General features: G+C 41.8%; 1 protein-coding gene across 2 annotated transcripts in view; it reads left to right on the forward strand.

The window, feature by feature from the left end:
• Positions 1-20,864, forward strand: part of SLC8A2 (solute carrier family 8 member A2) — a 298,189-nt gene that overhangs the window by 265,495 nt on the left and 11,830 nt on the right. For both annotated transcript variants that reach the window (XM_089684241.1, XM_089684240.1), the window contains 2 exons: positions 8,011-8,110; positions 18,959-19,234. In XM_089684241.1, coding sequence (XP_089540367.1) covers positions 8,011-8,110; positions 18,959-19,234 — 376 coding nt within the window. The remainder of the gene's footprint in view (positions 1-8,010; positions 8,111-18,958; positions 19,235-20,864) is intronic.

Raw genomic sequence — 20,864 nt, forward strand, 5'->3', positions numbered from 1 at the left:
ATGGTTAGTGGGGTCAAATAGAAGTTTGTTTTCAACCATAGTTATCAGGAAATTGGAAGGAGAAGGATGAACAAATATATTGTCAATATATAACAGTGTATGTAGTCTTTGTTTGGGACATTTCACTCATTCCAAAATTTAATATCAAAGTGGTAGTAAACCGTGACCTTTTTAAAAAAAAAAAAAAAACCTGCAAGACAATGGCATAAAAAGAAGTCCCCCAGCAGCACGCTGTCACTGCTGACAGGGCTTCCATCTTCATCCGGTCTTTCCTCCGGGTTCGCGAGCCCCGGCGGCTTGAATAGCCGAGCCAAGATGACGTCACTGCCCGCATGTGCGCGGGAGTCACTTTTTATGGCACAGAGCTCCATTCCTTCAGAACGTGTGCACCGGTGCTCTTTTACAAGTATATGACCTTCTAACATTTACCGTCCAACACATAATACAGCAATACGTTCCTAACAGTCCAAAGATTTAAAAGACACTGCATTATCTACTTTCCAACATTATCCACTTTTGCTTCTATACAACTACAGACCACAGATGCTGGTGCCACTGTGTAATTCTATACATGCCTTGCTTTTCCGCTGTAAACTATATTTTGGAAAGAAGAAAAGTTCAAATGTCCACAAGAGAGTAGGGATATGACATGCTCCTTTGGTTTTCTACCATTCCTGCCTCCCTTGCTTGCTTTTCTGGGAGGATTGGTCTCCCCTCATTTGGTGTTTGGGAGGATTCTTTTGACCTGAGGACATCCTATGGCTCAATATGTGGGGTCTAATTTACCTGAATGCTTTGAATCAACAGTCTGACATGATTCTCAATTTATATCACATTTATAACACCCACATTAGTCAGTTTATCAGCCGAGGGTTCAAAGCACAAAAGTTTTCTCCCTAACCTTGATCTCCCCTCCCCTTTTCCCACTGTGGTTTATATCACACGGTCTTTAAATGCCCCCAGACAGTGGGAGTTGACTACATGGGTTCCTCTTTCTGAGACACACGTCTTGCTGATAAAACCAATAAATATATTTAAACTGGCCATACATGGATTGAAATTTGGCTGGTTCAGCAGGGACTGGTCAAATTCCAATCCATGTATGGGCACCCTGGTTGTATAGATCGACTTCTGTACAACGACCCTGTGAGGTTTTTTCCAAACAATCAGTGCCGCAGGCTAAAGCCGGCAACACTGATCATTGTGTTCTGATGGAGGGGAAGACTCCCTGCCATCAAAACACAATAGCACAGTAGGAGCGATCCCCCCATCTACCTCAAATATGTGGATGGGGTAATCGACACATTTTTTTTTGTTCAACCCGCTGGTTGAATGTAAAAAAAAATGTATAATGTGTGTCCTATCTAAAGTGATCCACAGGTTCCTCATGAAGCAGATGGAAAACCTGTGAAATGCATTGAAGTTTAAAATACCCTTACAAAATGTGTTTAGCAAACCATCCTACAAAAACAAAAGAAAAAAAAGTAAAACGCGTAGCAGCAGAGTTGATGAGGATCCCCCACATACTACACTGCTCAAAAAAATTAAAGTAACACTTTTTAATCAGAGTATAGCATCAAGTCAATGAAACTCCTGGGATATTGATCTGGTCAGTTAAGTAGCAGAGGGGATTGTTAATCAGTTTCAGCTGCTTTGGTGTTAATGATATTAACAGCAGGTGCACTAGATGGGCAACAATGAGATGACTCCCAAAACAGAAATGGTTTTACAGGTGGAGGACACTGACATTTTTTCCCCTACTCATCTTTTCTGACTGTTTTTCACTAGTGTTGCATTTGGCTAGGGTCAGTGTCACTACTGGTAGCATGAGGACCCTGGACCCTACAGAGGTTGCACAGGCAGTTCAACTCCTCCAGGATGGCACATCAATATGTGTCATTGCCAGAAGACTTGTTGTGTCTCCCAGCACAGTCTCAAGAGCATGGAAGAGATTCCAGGAGACAGGAGAGCTGGACAGGGCCGTAGAAGGTCCTTAACCCATCAGCAGGACCGGCATCTGATCCTTTGTGCAAGGAGGAACAGGATGAGCACTGCCAGCGCCCTACAAAATGACCTCCAGCAGGCCACTGGTGTGAATGTCTCTGACCAAACAATCAGAAACAGACTTCATGAGGGTGGCCTCTAGTGGGCCCTGTGCTCTCTGCCCAGCACCATAGAGCTCAATTAGCATTTGCAACTGAACACCAGAATTGGCAGGTCCACCACTGGAGCCCTGTGCTTTTCACAGATGAGAGCAGGTTCATCCTGAGCACATGTGACAGACTTGAAAGGGTCTGGAGAAGCCATGGAGAACATTATGTTGCCTGTAACATTGTTAAGCATGACCGTTTTGGTGGAGGGTCAGTGATGGTCTGGGGAGGCATATCCATAGAGGGACACAGACCTCTACAGGCTAGACAATGGCACCCTGACTGCCATTAGGTATCGGGATGAAATCCTTGGACCCATTGTCAGACCCTACGCTGGTGCAGTGGGTTCCTTCTGGTGCATGACAATGCCTGGCCTCATGTGGTAAGAGTATGCAGGCAGTTCCTGGAGGATGACGGAATTGATTCCATTGAATGGCCTCCATGCTCACCTGACCTAAATCCAATAGAACACCTCTGGGATATCAGGTTTCCGTCCATCCGAAGACACCAGGTTGCACCTCAGACTGTCCAGGTGCTCAGTGATGCCCTGGTCCAGATCTGGGAGGAAATACCCCAGGACACCATGCGTCGTCTCATTAGGAGCATGCCCCAACGTTGTCAGGCATGCATACAAGCACGTGGGGGTCATACAAACTACTGAGTACCATTCTGAATTGCTGCAATGAGATTTCAGCAAAATGGACTAGCCCGCTGCATCATTTTTTCACTTTGATTTTCGGGGTATCTTTGAATTCACTCCTCTGTAGGTTGATAATTTTCATTTCCATCAAACGATGGGGCATCCTTATGTTCCTAACACATTACCCAGTCCATATCAGTATAGATACCCAGCATGATATTTTTCCCCATTGAGATCTCATGTGTTTTCAAAGTGTTGCTTTAATTTTTTTGAGCAGTGATATATACAGTATGGCATGTTTAAACCATTGAGGAGCTTTCTTCATGAAATAGGGATTTTTTTTAGCATTTTAATTGTAGTTTATCTATGCATTTTAATCTAAGGGTTGTCAATAAAAATTTGTCAATAATTATTTTAGTTTTCTGTCTTTGCGCACCAGAAAAGTCCACAGCGTCCGCCCCCCCCCCTGGTTTTAGGGGGTTTTATATTTTCCTTTTTGCTTCTGAGACATATTGTACAATGGGGGATGTGGTGTACTATAGCCTGGCCACTCCTAATAGCTACTATTCCTGCTTCCTAATCTAAGAGGGCTCCAGAGAGACAGAGAATTGTGATTCATCTTCATCCCTACACTGACAGGGGAAGAAAAAAGATTGCTGACATTGCAGATCACATGACTATCAAATAGAATTGGGCTTTAAATGCTCTGAATGCCAAAATGAATTAGCAGCATGTAGATCGCAGTCAAGCTCTGCATGCACATTTAACACGAGGAGCTTTTTGCACCTATCAGTCTCTATGTAAAAGCTGAATACACAATGCAGAATGTCCTGTTTGAATAACACTTTCTCTTGTAAGGTCCAATTTAAAAGGAAAATCAAATTGCATCTTACAATATTAAATATCTAGGATGCAAGTATGCTGTCCACTTCCTTTTTTTTTCTCAAAAATGTACATTTGAAGACGGTAAGATGGATAGGACAGGGTGAACAGCAATGATCTGATCTGGGGAAGCAAATCCCATCAAAGACCATAAAGGTTTAAAGGTTTTATCAATGCGATTTTACTGTAATATTGGATTCATGAACATGGATCATCTTTCCAATAAACTGTCAGAATTTGCAGCAATTAAGGCTGTGTAAAATAGCTACTGGCTGTGACTAATGTATTTTATGGCTTTAATTATATTTTGTTAATCTTCTCTGGTAATATTCGTCGACAGGCTGTGATATGGCAGACAGCTTCAGTAGATCAGCTTGATGAGAACAGTATGTAAGCATTCAGTGCCAGAGATCTCAGACCCTTAAGCACAAATCATGATGCCCTACCCTAAGACTTAGTGCCCATCAGTGCCACCAGTAAATGCCACCTATCAGTGCTGTCAGTCAGTGCCCATCAGTGCCGCCTATCAGTGCTCATCATTGCCACCTATCAGTGCCGAATATCAGTGCAGCCTCATCAGTGCCTCCTCATCAATACCCACCAGTGCCACCTCATCAGTGCAGCTTATCAGTGCCCATCAGTGCTGCCTATCAGTGCCACCTCATCAGTGCCCACCAGTGCTGCCTATCAGTGACCACCAGTGCTGCCTATCAGTACCACCTTATCAATACCCACCAGTGTCACCTCATCAGTGCAGCTTATCAGTGCCCATCAGTGCTGCCTATCAGTGCCACCTCATCAGTGCCCACCAGCGCTGCCTATCAGTGACCACTAGTGCTGCCTATCAGTGCCACCTCATCAATGCACATCAGTGAAAGAGGAAAATTACCTGCTTGAAAAATTTTACAGTAGAAATAATGAAAAACTTTCTTTTTTCAAAATGTTTGGGCTTTTTGATTTGGTTAGCAAAAAATAAAACCCCCAGTGGTGTTTAACCACTTGCCCTATTGAGGATTTCCCCCCCTTCCTGACCAGGCCATTTTTTGCGCTGCGGCGCTGCGTTACTTTCACTGTGTAAATTAATTGGTTTACGTGAAAGTTATAGCGTTTACAAATGGCGATATACTGCAATTTTTTTTTTTTTACTAGTAATGGCGGCGATCAGCGACTTATAGCGGGACAGAGGGTCTGCATGACTGCAGTGGGCATTCTGACACTGGGGGGAGCTAACTTGGTGTCAATGACATCCCCAGTGACTCCAGTACTAAAAAACCAGCACTGACACTGTACTAATGGCACTGGGCAGGAAGGGGTTAACATGAGGGGTGATCAAAGGATTAATTGTGTGCAGGGAGGGTTTTACTGGGGGGAGGTGTGTGTGGGCTTCACTGTAATCACACTGCTCTGGATGGCTGTGCTGTGTAACCCTAACTTTATCTCTCTCTGTATCCATAAGATTACCACTCTTTGTAACCCTAATTCTAATCTTTCCTGTAACCCTAACACTAACTCTCCCTATACACCAACACTAATCCTTTCTGTAACCCTAACACATCCCTTCCCCTTGTATAGGCTTAGCTCTAACCCTATCTGTAACCCTAACACTGCCTGTAACCTTAACTCCAACCCTTCGTGTAACACTAACTTTAACCCTCCCTGTGTTCCTAACAATAATTCTCTGTAACCCTAAGACCAATTATTTTTGTAACCATAACTCAAACCTTTCTTGTAACCCTACACTATCTCTGCCTGTAACCCTAACACTATCTCTGCCTGTAACCTTAACTCGAAACTTTTCATGTAACCTTAACTTTAACCCTCCCTGTGTAACTAACACTAATGCCCTCTGTAGCCCTAAGGCTAACTCTCTTTGTAACCCTAACACAAACCTTCCCTATAGTCCTAACTCTAACCCTCCCTGTAACCCTAACTCTGCCTGTAACCTTAACTCTAACCCTTCGTGTAACACTAACTTTAACCCTTGCTGTGTTCCTAACACTAATTCTCTTCAGCCCTAAGACCAACTATTTCTAATCAAAACTCAAACCTTTCTTGTTACCCTACACTAGCCCTTCCTGTAACTCTAACCCTAACTCTGCCCGTAACCTTAACTCTAACCCTTCGTGTAACACTAACTTTAACCCTTGCTGTGTTCCTAACACTAATTCTCTTCGGCCCTAAGACCAACTATTTCTAATCAAAACTAAAACCTTTCTTGTTACTCTACACTAGCCCTTCCTGTAACCCTAACACTAACTTTAACCCTCCCTGTGTAACTAACACTAATGCCCTCTGTAGCCCTAAGGCTAACTCTCTTTGTAACCCTAACACAAACCTTCCCTATAGTCCTAACTCTAACCCTCCCTGTAACCCTAACTCTGCCTGTAACCTTAACTCTAACCCTTCGTGTAACACTAACTTTAACCCTTGCTGTGTTCCTAACACTAATTCTCTTCAGCCCTAAGACCAACTATTTGTAATCAAAACTCAAACCTTTCTTGTTACCCTACACTAGCCCTTCCTGTAACCCTAACACTAACTTTAACCCTCCCTGTGATCCTAACACTAATTCTCTTTGGCCCTAAGATTAACTATTTGTACTCAAAACTCAAACCTTTCATGTTACCCTACACTAGCCCTTCCTGTGACCCTAACACTAACTTTAACCCTCCCTGTGTTCCTAACACTAATTCTCTGTAACCCTAAGGCCAACTCTTTGTAATCAAAGCTCAAACCTTTCTTGTTACCCTACACTAGCCCTTCCTGTAACCCTAACACTAACTTTAACCCTCCTTGTGTTCCTAACACTAATTCTCTGTAACCCTAAGACCAACTCTTTGTAATCAAAACTCAAACCTTTCTTGTTACCCTACACTAGCCCTTCCTGTAACCCTAACACTTACTTTAACTCTTGCTGTGTTCCTAACACTAATTCTCTGTGGCCCTAAGACCAACTATGTGTAATCAAAACTCAAACCTTTCTTGTTACCCTACACTAGCCCTTCCTGTAACTCTAACACTAACTTTAACCCTCGCTGTGTTCCTAACACTAATTCTGACCAACTCTTTTTTGTAACCCTAACTTAAACCTTTCCTGTAACCTTAACACTAACGCTCTCCCTAACCCTGACATAAATCCCCCTCTTGGAACCCTAATGCAAACCTTCCCAATAGCCTCAACTCTAATTCTACCTGTAACCCTAACATTAATTCTGGTAAAAAGAGATAAAACAGGGCGCACTCTCCTTTTCATTACCGTGATAAATCAGAATTTATTAAAAAATCACAAATGCATACTCACAAACCATAAGGTCATAAAAACAGAGACAAGGAGCCAAATGACGGTCCCAGGTAGCGGTGGCCCTATGATGAAATAAACTAACGCGTTTCGGGAGTCAAGCTCCCTTCCTCAGAGCTGACCTGCCTGGAACGCGTTAGCTTATTTTATCATAGAACCCCCGCTATCTGGAACCGTCATTTGGCTCCTTGTCTCCGTTTTTATGACCTTATGGTTTGTGATTTTTTAATAAATTCTGATTTAACATGTTAATGCACAAGGAAAGTGCACCCTGTTTTATCTCATTTTGCCAGCATCAAGATTCCCCGATCTATTGAGGGCAGCACCTCAGTGAGTGACAGATTCCGTGTTTTCTGTGTAGCATGAAGATCTGAGCGCTGGTTTTGGTATATGTTAACATTAATTCTGCCTGTAACCTTAACTCTAACCCTTCATGTAACCTTAACTTTAACCCTTCCTGTATATCTAACACTATCTAACCCTGGGACTAACTCTCTTTGTAACCCCTGTGGCCAGTTGGAGTATACAATGACCTCCCATCAGTGGGAGTAAACAATGCTCCATCTTTGGTATGGGGGGTGGGTGCGTATAGTGCCTTATCGATGGTGTCAGTGGGAGGAAGATGCCCAGTGTTGGTGTCAGTGGAAGGCATAGTGCCCCAGGATAAGAGCAAGCAAAGGGCCGCAGTCTGCTCTATAACCCTAAATCTAACCCTCCCTGTATAACCCTAACACTAACTTTCCCTGAGTATATGCAACTGCATGCACTCAGCTCTATGGTTGCAACATAGGTAGCCCATCACCATGCACTACTTACCTTTTGTCTTTTTTCAATGATTACGAAGAACAAAGATTTGTGCGGACTTTATACTACACATAAAAAGAAGCTTGCCTTTTCAGTCTCAAACGTGTTACGTACAGAACTGAAATCTAAAAAATGCATTGAACTGTACAGGGTAATATCTTTTCTTCAGTTATCCATGTTTCTATGGTATACTATGTTTGCCGTGCCCTACTTATTGATGTGTTTTCTCCCCACAGAGCACAGTGGACAAGCTTATAAAGAAAACCAACCTGGCCCTGGTGATTGGTACCCATTCTTGGAGAGAACAGTTCATGGAAGCCATCACTGTCAGTGCAGGTGAAATAATACTCAGCATGACCGGTGGTGTCACTCCCAAGGTGGTGCGCCATACCCAATACTATACAATAGGATAGTCCTACATAGAAGAGCCAAAGCTATTTGCTGCCCTCTTGTGACTGGAATAGGGAATATACAATGAGGCAGCTGTGCTTTAATTTTTTGTCACATCTCCATTTTAAGAGGCCCCATCAGTGTATGATTTAAGGTAATCCCATGTGGCCTCTCGAGAAGCAATTACTGACGGCTTCATTGAAACTGATCCACCTGTGTATAACAAGATGTGTACATACATATATAGTCTACATGGGTTTATACGTGAATGGAGATACTAAAAATTGTAGCTGGGAAGCACAAGGAGCACCCCTTACGGAATATATATATATATATATATATATATATATATATATATATATAATGATCTTCCTAATTTGTGCTTCCTATTTGATTGTAACTCTATGGCCAAAGCTGTAGGGTACCCCTGTGGCAAACTTTACCAGCACAAGTAGGCTCAGTTTGTGAGGAACAGTAATCTTGTGCAAAGTGCAGTTACTTATAATGATGTCATTATTAGGTCACCATAATCACATGAGTGATTAATTAAAGTGATGACACTAAACAATATTCTTATTCTACAAAAATAATCCATACATATCCCCTACTTAATGGCCCTGTAATCCATTTTTCATTCATTATTTTTTTACTGTGGTTTTCTGCCACCTTGTTCCATCCTCCTTTAACACCCGAACCCTACTTTTTCCCTCTCACTTCTATTTCACTTCTAAACAATGTACTTTAGTTATATAAAATATAAAGTGCAGCGCTAAAAATATAAATGTGACATAAAATTATATATAAAAAAGTCCCAATAAAGGTGACCTCGGGTAACAATGCACACTGACCAGAAGTGCACATAAATAGTGCAAAGTAGCAAAGATGGAGTTCAGATAGTCGTCATCAGCATGGAGAGGGTAGATGTGTTCCCTTGATCAATGAAGATCCATACAGTGAAGACAAAGAACTGGGCAGAATAGATCCACTAGACAGCAGGAAAAGAATCACAGATCCACCAAAGGAAAACCACCACTCCTCCACTGCACATCAACGATATCTAGGAGGAAATGCTCCCCACTGGCTGTAGTTTTGCGATCAGTTGTGGACACCAAGATCTGTGCTCAGGATCCTGCTTGTATCAGTGTGAGAAGGACTGTCATCTGTGTCAGCCTGCTCATTTTTTAGGGACAGGTCAGGGGAAAAAAAGAAACAAAAATTTAGAGGTAAGAGAGGAGGAAGGAGAACGCATGGACACCCCCAAAAAGAGGAAGTTTTAAAGGGTAATGGAATTTTTAATCTCAGTAAAATTGATCTTACTGCTGATGAGATTAAACTACTAGATAAAGGCCTCAAATTTGCCCCTACAAGACATCTTAATAAGTTTGAGGCTTTTATAGATGTCCATAAGTTTTCAAGAAAGTTATCCAGTAAGAGGTATTTTCTTACTAACCCCATCAGTAGGGAGCCTACTAAACATAGTTATTCCAATTTGAGCAATGCCTCCACCTTTAATCCACCTCCTCAAGCTAATTCTGCAGTGGGTCTTTTTAGAGAACAGGTTTTAAGGGATCTTAACAGTCTTCCTGTTAGAAAATATTATACTGACCACTCTACCAAAATTGCTATGAGCTCTCTTCTTGAGAAGAATGATTTGGTTATCCGCCCGGCGGATAAAGGTGGAGGTGTAGTGATTTTGGATAAGCAATATTATGTTGACGAGGTTTATAAAATTCTGAATGACACTACTACTTATCTGCCTTTGAAAAATAATCCCATTTTGAAATATAAAAAGTCTCTAAAGAGTATTATCAGTTCTGGATTTGATAAAAAGCTAATTAACCAGAAAGAAAAAGTTTTTTTGTGTCCGAAAGCACCTAGATTACCTATTATGTACATTCTGCACTAAGGTGCATAAGGATGCTTTGAACCCTCCGGGTAGGCCAATTGTAAGTGGGATTAATTCCCTTTGCTCCAAGATTGGAGTTTATATAGATTACTATCTTCAGCCATTGGTCACCCTTACACCATCCTATTTAAAGGATACCAAGCAAGTATTGAACGCTATACAAGCTATTACTACTAACCCCACTACCTACTTGGTTACTGCGGATGTGGAAGCCCTATATAGTAGTATAAGCCATCAAGAAGGCTTGCGGGCAGCTGATTATTATTTAAAACATCATAGCTCCTTATCTGCACCTCATATGTGTTTTATTCTTGAACTACTGGATTTTGCGATGAAAAAGAATTATATGTGGTTTGATGACAACTTTTATCTGCAGATTAAGGGCGTGGCTATGGGGGCTAAGTTTGCCCCCAGCCTTGCCAACCTCTTCATGTCATACTGGGAGGAGGAGATTATTTATGCTAGGGAGTAGCCTGAATTATCCTTAAAAAAAAAAATAGATGATAGTCCTTCTCACACTGATACAAGCAGGATCCTGAGCACAGATCTTGGTGTCCACAACTGATCGCAAAACTACAGCCAGTGGGGAGCATTTCCTCCTAGATATCGTTGATGTGCAGTGGAGGAGTGGTGGTTTTCCTTTGGTGGATCTGTGATTCTTTTCCTGCTGTCTAGTGGATCTATTCTGCCCAGTTCTTTGTCTTCACCATATGGATCTTCATTGATCAAGGGAACACATCTACCCTCTCCATGCTGATGACGACTATCTGAACTCCATCTTTGCTACTTTGCACTATTTATGTGCACTTCTGGTCAGTGTGCATTGTTACCCGAGGTCACCTTTATTGGGACTTTTTTATATATAATTTTATGTCACATTTATATTTTTAGCGCTGCACTTTATATTTTATTTTTATGTGAGGATTTATTTTGGTTATCCTGTGTGCTTCAGCTGCTTGTCCATTTAAAGCGCTCACTTTTTTGTTCTCTGTTTCATAATGTACTTTAGTTGCGATCACGGGCACTGTTTTATGCACACTGCAAGTCCCATAGTCCATCTCAGAGCAGTAGAGGGTGGCTACATAACTACTTACAGTGAGGCCATGGAGAATGAGCTTTGTCACCCATTAACAGGAAGTTAGATCACAGCAGAAAATAAAAAGGAATTTGAAGATTTGGAGGAGGCTGAGAGCGATAGAAGAGACTTTTGTGTGTTAATTAAACAGTACATACTTGAAGAGACTATATTTAACAAAACCAGAGTTAAGTGTCACATAAATTCTGACTCGTTAAGAGTTGCACTTTACACAAACTTAGTGCAGGGAATAAGTCAGGTTGAGGAAAAAAAATAAAATATATATACATATATATTTATATACAGTGAGGAACAGAAGTATTTGAACACCCTGCGAGTTTGCAAGTTCTCCCACTTAGAAATCATGGAGGGGTCTGAAATTCACATTGTAGGTGCATTCCCACTCTGAGAGACAGAATTAAAAAAAAAATTCAGGAAATCACATTGTATGATTTTTAAAGAATTTATTTGTCTTGCACTGCTGAACATAAGTATTTGAATACCTAACAAACAGCAAGATTTCTGGTTCTCAAAGACCTGTTACTGTGCCTTTAAAAAGTCCACCTCTACTCCAGCCATTAATCTAACTTAGTAGCACCTGTCTGAGCTCTTTAAAGACACCTGTCCACCCCACAGTCAGTCAGATGCCAACTATTACCATGGGCAAGACCAAAGAGCTGTCAAAAGACCCCAGAGACAAAATTATGGACCTCCACAAGGCTGGAAAGGGCTATGGGGCAATTGCCAAGCAGCTTGGTGAAAATAGATCAACTGTTGGAGCAATTGTTAGAAAATGGAAGAGGCTAAAGACGACTGTCAGTCTCGCTCGGACTGGGGCTCCAGATCTCACCTCGTGGGGTATCACTGATAATAAGAAAGGTGAGGAATCAGCCCAGAACTACAAGGGAGGAGCCAGTCAATGACATGAAGAGAGCTGGGACCACAGTTTCAAAGGTCACTGTCGGTAGAACACTACGCCGTCATGGTTTCAAATCATGCATTGCATGGAAGGTTCCCCTGCTCAAGTCATCACATGTCCAGGCCCGTCTGAAGTTTGCCATAGACCATCTGGATGATCCAGAGGAGGCATGGGAGAAAGTCATGTGGTCAGATGAGACCAAAGTAGAACTTTTTGGTCTAAACTTCACTCGTCGTGTTTGGAGGAAAAAGAAGGATGAGTTGCATCCCAAGAACACCATCCCTACTGTGAAGCATGGGGGTGGTAACATCATGCTTTGGGAGTGCTTTTCTGCGAAGGGGACAGGACGACTGCACTGTATTAAGGAGATGATGAATGGGGCCATTTATTGTGAGATTTTGAGCAACAACCTCCTTCCCTCAGTCAGAGCATTGAAGATGGGTCATGGTTGGGTCTTCCAACATGACAACGACCCGAAGTTCACAGCGAGGAAAACCAAGGAGCGGCTCCGTAAGAAGCATATCAAGGTTCTGGAGTGGCCTAGCCAGTACCCAGACCTAAATCCAATAGAACATCTTTGGAGGGAGTTGAAACTCTGTGCTCAGCAACAGCCCGAAACCTGACAGATCTAGAGGAGATCTGTGTGGAGGAGTGGGCCAAAATCCCTGTTGCAGTGTGTGCAAACCTGGTCAAGAACTACAGGAAACGTTTGACCTCTGTAATTGCAAACAAAGGCTTCTTTACCAAATATTAACACTGATTTTCTCTGGTGTTCAAATACTTATGTTCAGCAGTGCAAGACAAATAAATTCTTTAAAAATCATACAATGTTATTTCCTAAATTTTTTTTTTAATTCTGTCTCTCAGAGTGGGAATGCACCTACAATGTGAATTTCAGACCCCTCCATGGTTTCTAAGTGCGAGAACTTGCAAAATCGCAGGGTGTTCAAATACTTCTGTTCCTCACTGTATATATATATAAATACAGTTGCAAGAAAAAGTATGTGAACCCCTTGGGATTACGTGGAGTTTTGCATGAATTGGGCATAAAATGTGCTCTGAACGTCATCTAAGTCACAACAATAGAAGAACACAGTCTGCTGAACATAATACTACACAAACATTAGATGTTGCCATGGTTTAATTGCACATAACATGTAAACATTCACAGTGCAGGGAGGAAAAAGTATGTGAACCTTTGGACTTAATAACTGGTTGACCCTCCTTTGGCAGCAATAACCTCAACCAAACGTTTCCTGTAGTTGCAGATCAGACCTGCACCACGATCTGGAGTAATTTTGGACCACTCCTCTTCACAAAACTGTTTCAGTGTAGCAATATTCTTGGGATGTCTGGTGTGAATCGCTCTCTTAAGGTCATGCCACAGCATTTAAATCGGGTTGAGGTCAGGACTCTGACTGGGCCACTCCAGAAGGCGTATTCTGTGCTGTTGCAGCCATTGTTTTGTTGAATGACTTGTATGCTTTGGGTCATTGTCCTGTTGCATCACCCATCCTCTGCGGAGCTTCAGTTGGCGGACAGATGGTCGTACGTTTTCCTGCAAAATGTCTTGATAAACTCTGTAATTCATTTTCCCATCAATGACAACAATCCATCCAGGCCCTGAGGCAGCAAAGCAGCCCCAAACCATGATGCTCCCTCCGCCATGTTTCACAGTGGGGATGAGGTTTTGATGTTGGTGTGCTGGGCCTTTTTTTCTCCACACATAGTGTTGTGTGTTCTTCCCAAACAACTCAATCTTGGTTTCATCTGTCCACAGTATATTTTGCCAGTAGTGCTGTGGAACATCCAGGTCCTCTTTTGCAAACTTCAAACGTGCTGCAATCTTCTTTTTGGACAGCAATGGCTTCCTCCGTGGTGTCCTCCTATGTACTCCATTCTTGTTTCATGTTTTCCTTATTGTAGATGTGTCAACAAAAAATGTTAGCATGTGCCAGGGATTTCTGTAGGTCTTTAGCTGACACTCTGGGATTCTTCTTTACCTCATGCAGCATTCTGCGCTGTGCTCTTGCAGTCATTTTTACAGGACGACCACGCCTAGGGAGAGTAGCAACAGTGCTAAACTTTCTCCATTTGTAGACAGTCTGTCTTACCGTGGACACATGAACATCAAGGCTTTTGGAGATACTTTTGTAACCCTTTCCAGCTTCATGCAAGTCAACAATTCTTGATCGTAGGTCTTCTGAGAGCTCTTTTCTGCGAGGCATGGTTCACACCAGACAGTGCTTCTTGAAACCAGTAAACCCAAAACAGGTGTGTGTTTTTTAAGGGCAGGACAGCTGTCAGCAACACATCCAATATCATCACACTGATTGGAGTCAAGGTTGACTCACTCCTGGCTCCAATTAGCTCTGGGAGAAGTCATTAAGTTAGGGCCTCACATATTTTTTCCTCCCTGCACTGTGAATGTTTACATGTTGTGTGCAATTAAACCATGGCAACATCTAATGTTTGTGTAGTATTATGTTCAGCAGACTGTGTTCTTCTATTGTTGTGACTTAGATGACGTTCAGAGCACATTTTATGCCCAATTCATGCAAAACTCCACGTAATCCCAAGGGGTTCACATACTTTTTCTTGCAACTGTGTATATATATATATATATATATATATATATATATATATATATATATACACACTATATTGCCAACAGTATTGGGACAACTGCCTTTTCACACACATGAACTTTAATGGTATCCAGTCTTAGTCCGTAGTGTTCAATTATGAGTTGGCCCGCCCTTTGCAGCTATAACAGCTTCAACTCTTCTGGGAAGGTGGTCCACAAGGTTTAGGTGTCTATGGGAATGTTTGACCATTCTTCCAGAAGCACATTTGTGAGGTCAGGCACTGATGTCAGACGAGAAGGCCTGGCTCACAGTCTCCGCTCTAATTCATCCCAAAGGTGTTCTATCGGGTTGAGGTCAGGATTCTGTGCAGGCCAGTAAAATTCCTCTACCCCAAACCCGCTCATACATGTCCTTATGGACCTTGCTTTGTGCACTGGTGCGCAGTCATGTTGGAACAGGAAGGGGCCATCCCCAAACTGTTCCCTCAAAGTTGGGAGCATCGATTCTTCTAGGCACACTTGCACACAGTTTTTGATGGAACTTGGCATGTAGGTTGTTCCAAACATCTTGAAGAACTAACCACAGATCTTCTGTGCATGTAGGCTGCCTCAAATGCTTCTGTCACTTCATGTTATCCCAGACAGGCTTCATGATGCTGAGATCAGGGCTCTGTGGGGGCCAAACCATCACTTCTGGGACTCCTTGTTTTTCTTTACGCTGAAGATAGTTCTTAATGACATTGGCTGTATGTTTGAGGCTGTTGTCCTGCTACAGAATAAATGTGGGTCCAATCATACGCTTCCCGGATGGTATGGCATGATGGACAAGTATCTGCCTGGATTTCTCAGCATTGAGGACACATTGCTCTTGACCAAATCTCCAACTCCATTTGCAGAAATGCAGCCCTGGACTTGCAAGGAACCTCCACCATGCTTCACTGTTTTCTGCAGAAACTTATTATTGTACCACTCTCCAGCACTTCGCGAACAAACTGCCTCCTGCCAAATATTTTAAACTTGACTCATCAGTCCAGAGCACTTGCTGCCGTTTTTCTGCACCCCAGTTCCTATGTTTTCATGCATAGTGAAGTTGCTTAGCCTTGTTTCCACGTTAGAGGTATGGCTTTTTGACTGCAATTCTTCCATGAAGACCACTTCTGGACAGACTTCTCCAGACAGTATGGCCTGCTATGGTGTATGACCTGTGACATGAAACTGTCTTCCACAACCTCCCCTTACGTAGAAGAATCTGGCTGTTCGTCACCCAGTTTTAAGCCTCCTACACAGCTGTTTCTATTTCAGTTAATGACTGTTTTTCAATCTACATAGGAAAATTATGATTATGAGCACCTACTTGGTATAATTGGTTAATCATACAATTGACTCTAATCCTACAAAATCCCTGACTTTGTGCAAATGTACAAAGTGTTCAAGTGTAAGAATTGTTGCTGGTTTGAAGCCAAAGGGTAATCACACCAAATATTGATTTGATTTAGAGTTTTCTCCTGTTCGTTCACATTGCATTTTAGAAAATGATAAAAATAAACAAGTAAATATATATTTTTGAAAGCATTCTTACTCTATAGCATTTCTTCACACCTGCCTAAAACTTTTGCACAGTACTGTATACTGCAGATAAAATAACCATTGAACACGTCACCATTTTTCTTGGTAAATATATTTCTAAAAGTATTATTTACATTAAATTTTCACCACGTTAGTAACAACCCATGTAATCCATATATACAAAGAAACCAAAACAAATAAGTTCAGAAAGTAAGTTATGTGTTCATAAAATGGAATGACACGGGCAAAGGATTGAGCATGCTAACTGAAATTGATTTAATAGTTTGTACAAAATCCTTTGTTGGTAATGACAGCTTCAAAAATGCCTCCTGTATGGAAAAACTAGTTGCATACATTGCTCAGGTTTGATTTTGGCCCATTCTTCCACACAGTCTTCAAATCTTGAAGGTCCCATGGGCCTCTTCTATGAACTCTGATCTTTAGATAGATTAGATTTTTTTTGGATTCAAGTCAGGTGATTGGCTAGGCTATTCTAGCTGCTTTATTTTCTTCTTCTTTCTTTGAAACCAATTGAGAGTTTCCTTGTATTTGTGTTTGGGATCATTGTCTTGCTGAAATGTCCCCCCTCGTTTCATCTTCATCATCCTGGTAGATGGCAGCAGATTTTTATCAAGAATGTCTTGGTGCATTTTTCCATCCATCCTTACTTCAGTCACATGACATTTGCCAGTACCGTACGCTGAAAAATAGCCCCACACCATAATGTTCCCACCTCCAAACTTCACTGTTGGTATGGTGTTTTTTGGGTGATGTGCAGTGCCATTTGACCTCCAAACATGGTGGCATCCAAAGAGTTCATTTTTTGTCTCATCTGACTAGACTATATTCTCCCAGTATTTCACAGGCTCTAAATGCTGTATAGCAAAATTTCAAACAGCTTTTTCTTCAGAAATGGAGTTTTGCATGCTGAGTGTCCATCCAGGCCATGGTGGTTGAGTGCATTACTTATTGTTTTCTTTGAAACAATTGTACCTGCTAATTGCAGGTCTTTCTGAAGCTCTCCACAAGTGGTCCTTGGCTCTTGGACAGCTCTTCTGATAATTATTTTCACTCCCCTGTCAGAAAACCTTTGAGGAGCACCTGGTCGTGGCTTATTTATGGTGAAATTATGTTCTTTCCACTTTTGGGTTATGGACCTAACAGTGTTCACTGGAACATTCAGAAACTTAGAAATCCTTCTGTAACGAATGCCATCAGTATGTTTTGCAGCAATAAGGTTGCGAAGGTCTTGAGAGAGCTCTTTGCTTTTACCCATCATGAGATGCTTGTTGTGTGACACCTTGGTAATGGTAAGAATTGTTGTAAGACACCTTTTTATGGGTTATCAGTTGAGACTGAACCAGCTGATATTAATTTACTGACAAGGGGCAGGATTGCTTTCTAATTACTGATAGATTTCAGCTGTTGTCTTGGGTTTGCATACTTTTTTGCGCCTCCCTTTCTTCATGTGTTCAATACTTTTTCCCTGTGCCATTCCATTTTATTACACATAACTTATTTGTTTTGGTTTCTTTGTATGTATGCATTGATACCAACATGTGGTGAAAATTTCATGTCAGTAGCACCTTTATAAATATATTTACCTAGAAAAATGGTGACATGTTCAATACTTATTTTACTTGCTGTATGTGGCTGTACTTTCAGCAATGCAAAAGTGGGCAAAAATTTTTTTATGAACTTACATAGGTTGTTAAACTTTCACATGTTGGTAAAGTAACTCTTCCTCTATAGTAACTCTTCTTCTTTTTTATTGCAGGTAAATAATGGATTCCAAGCAGAAGCAATGTGCTGTCACTGAGTTCTTGACAAAGGAAGGGTGCAGGCAGTGGTCACAGTTAATGGCCTCCCACAGTGTGGTTTGTCTTCAGTGCTGGCTTCCCCTTCTTTAAACTTCTTCATGCATATGGGCACATTGCTTTCGTGAATGGTGTCATCTTTTTTAGCATTCTGTAGCCTTCTGTGGATGTCGGACAGACTGCACCCCTCCTTCATCAAGAACTAAATGATGGCACAAGGGGCGGACTGACAACTCATGGGGCCCCTGGGCAATAGGGGATCATGGGGCCCCTGTGTCCTTGCCCAAACTCAAAAAAGCCCTATGAAAAAGGTACCAGGGGCATCTCATGGGGCCCCCTACTGACCCCGGGCCCTCGGGCAGTGCCCGAGTTTCCAAATGGTCAGTCTGCCCCTGGAAGGCACATTGATTCTGCTTGGAATCCATTATTTACTTGCAATGAAAAAGAAGAAGATGAGTTACTATAGAGGAAGAGTTACTCTACCAATATCTGAAATTTGAATAACCTATGTAATTTATTAGAAAAGGTATGCCCACTTTTGCATTACTTTGGGTTCAGCCCTTGTATATGCAGTGCAGAAGTAGGCCACTGCACATGCCCAAAGGGATATTGACGTGGGTGCAATCCATGCAGAAGGAATGTATAATATGAAGCAGGCAGCAGGTGCACTTGGGAGGATTTGCAACGGGAGGAATTTCATATGTGGATTTATTAGTGTCAACATTTCGGTGGGGTGCGCCAATCTTTCTCAAGACGTCTTAAAAAAGGTGGGCTGCGCTCTGCCAAACCTTTGCCATTAGTAAAACCACATTAGAAATTCCTCCTGTTGAAAATCCTACGGAGTGCACCTGTTGCCTGCTTCATATTTTATTGAGAGACAGTGTAAAATACTTCATTACTTAGATTGGCTTCCCTTTCATGCAGGTGATGAAGAAGAAGATGATGATGGCAGAGAAGAAAGGCTTCCATCTTGTTTCGATTATGTCATGCACTTTCTGACTGTGTTTTGGAAAGTGCTTTTTGCCTTTGTTCCCCCTACAGAATACTGGAATGGCTGGGCCTGCTTCTTCATCTGTATTAGCATTGTAGGGTTTTTGACTGCAGTCATAGGAGACCTGGCCTCACACTTTGGCTGCACCGTTGGACTGAAGGACTCGGTCACCGCCGTGGTATTTGTGGCTCTGGGCACATCCATCCCAGGTACAGTAATCCATCTACCACAAACAATGATGGGATACAAGTCAATGGCAGCAAGGATATTTAAACCCTAACACCATTTTTTAAAAACATTGTTAACGTGAACTTGTTACGAAGGTAGGCAATTTAGACTGAGCAAATGATTAAAAAAATACAAATGTTACAAATACAAAAAAATACATCAGCAAAGATTGCATGCATTGAGTAAAAAAGCACATGTCAATAGATCAAGTAATATAAACAGCTAAAGTTGAGCTTTGCCTTGTTCTTTTGTCATATGATCAATTGAAATTTCAGGATGGAAGGATTCTTGGAGCCTTAGTTTAGGGAATTTATTTTACATTTAATTGTTATTTTTTTAAACTTACATTCATTAAAAAGTGTCCCTTGTGCTGGTGGCTGCTTTCTTAGTTGAACGCTTCCATCCTCTGCCCCCTCCTATAGCCTGTAGTGGTAATCTTTTGGTGCCGAAGGGGCAAATAGCCACTTGACCTGTCACAGGCACTCATCTAGAGTACTGACTTTGCCCATCCGTTTCACCCCCTCCTCCATTTGTAGAAGCTGTACTATAGCTTCCAGCAATGAAAAGCGTTCTATGAATGGAATATGGACAGATGAATGAAAGGTCCACCTCCTCCATTCATAAACTGCTTTTCATTGCAGGAAGTTATAGTACAGCTTCTACAAATGGAGGAGGGTGTGGAAAGGGCAGGCATAGTCAGCACTTTTGCCAAGTGTCTGTGATTGGTCCAGTGTCTGTATTAACCCCCGCAGCACTAGAAGATTACTGGGACAGGGGGTGTCAAAGGACTGAAGGTTTCAACCATGACAGCAGCAATTAGTCCAAGATATACTTCTCATTACATATTAGTACTGTCCCTTGTGCTGATTTAAAAAGAAAAACCCCTAAGTGTTATGAATTGTGACTGCATTCCCTTGGAAACTCTTTTTTTATCTTGTTGCTACTTGCCCTCTCCCTCTAGTCGTACTGTATACTAGCATAGCTGACTCACAGCCACACAATTCGGGCTCGTGCACATGGCCATGTCATTTTACATCATTGGTTGGTAGTTGGCTTCAGGTGCAGTGGCTGTCTGAATACAATAGTTGGCAGCAGAGATTCCCCCCATCCGGTCCACTAGCGTGGGTAGGAAAATCAGTGTCACATCTCTGCTAAAGAGTGAGAATTTAGATTGGCTGAACCTCCTGTTTGGCTAAGATAACATGATGAAATGCCTAGTCTTTTAGACACATAACCAACAACCATGGGAACGGCTTCTGCTACTTTTAAAAAAAAATGACCCCAATGTATTAAATGAGGAAATCTTTAAGCTGGCCATACACTATACAAGCTGATAGTACAAACTCCTTTAGATTTACCAAAACTATGCAATATGAGGACAAACCTGTTCAGCTCATTCAAATAATATCAAACCAGGCAGGCTCTTGCACTACATAGTTAATGGTAGATTTAAAGGCGATTGTACAATCAGATTGCATTGTGTACGATCAGCCTTAGATTGACAGCATTGGTAGACAAGGTTGCAAAAAAAAGAAGTTGTGAACGCTGGACTTTTCATAACACTTTGCTGTACGAATAACATAGCATTTCTTATCATCAGCTCTGTCTAGT

This window comes from Staurois parvus, unplaced genomic scaffold (assembly GCF_062004578.1).
Source record: "Staurois parvus isolate SC_StPar_1 unplaced genomic scaffold, SC_StPar_1.0 ptg000340l, whole genome shotgun sequence".
Taxonomy (NCBI): domain Eukaryota; kingdom Metazoa; phylum Chordata; class Amphibia; order Anura; family Ranidae; genus Staurois; species Staurois parvus.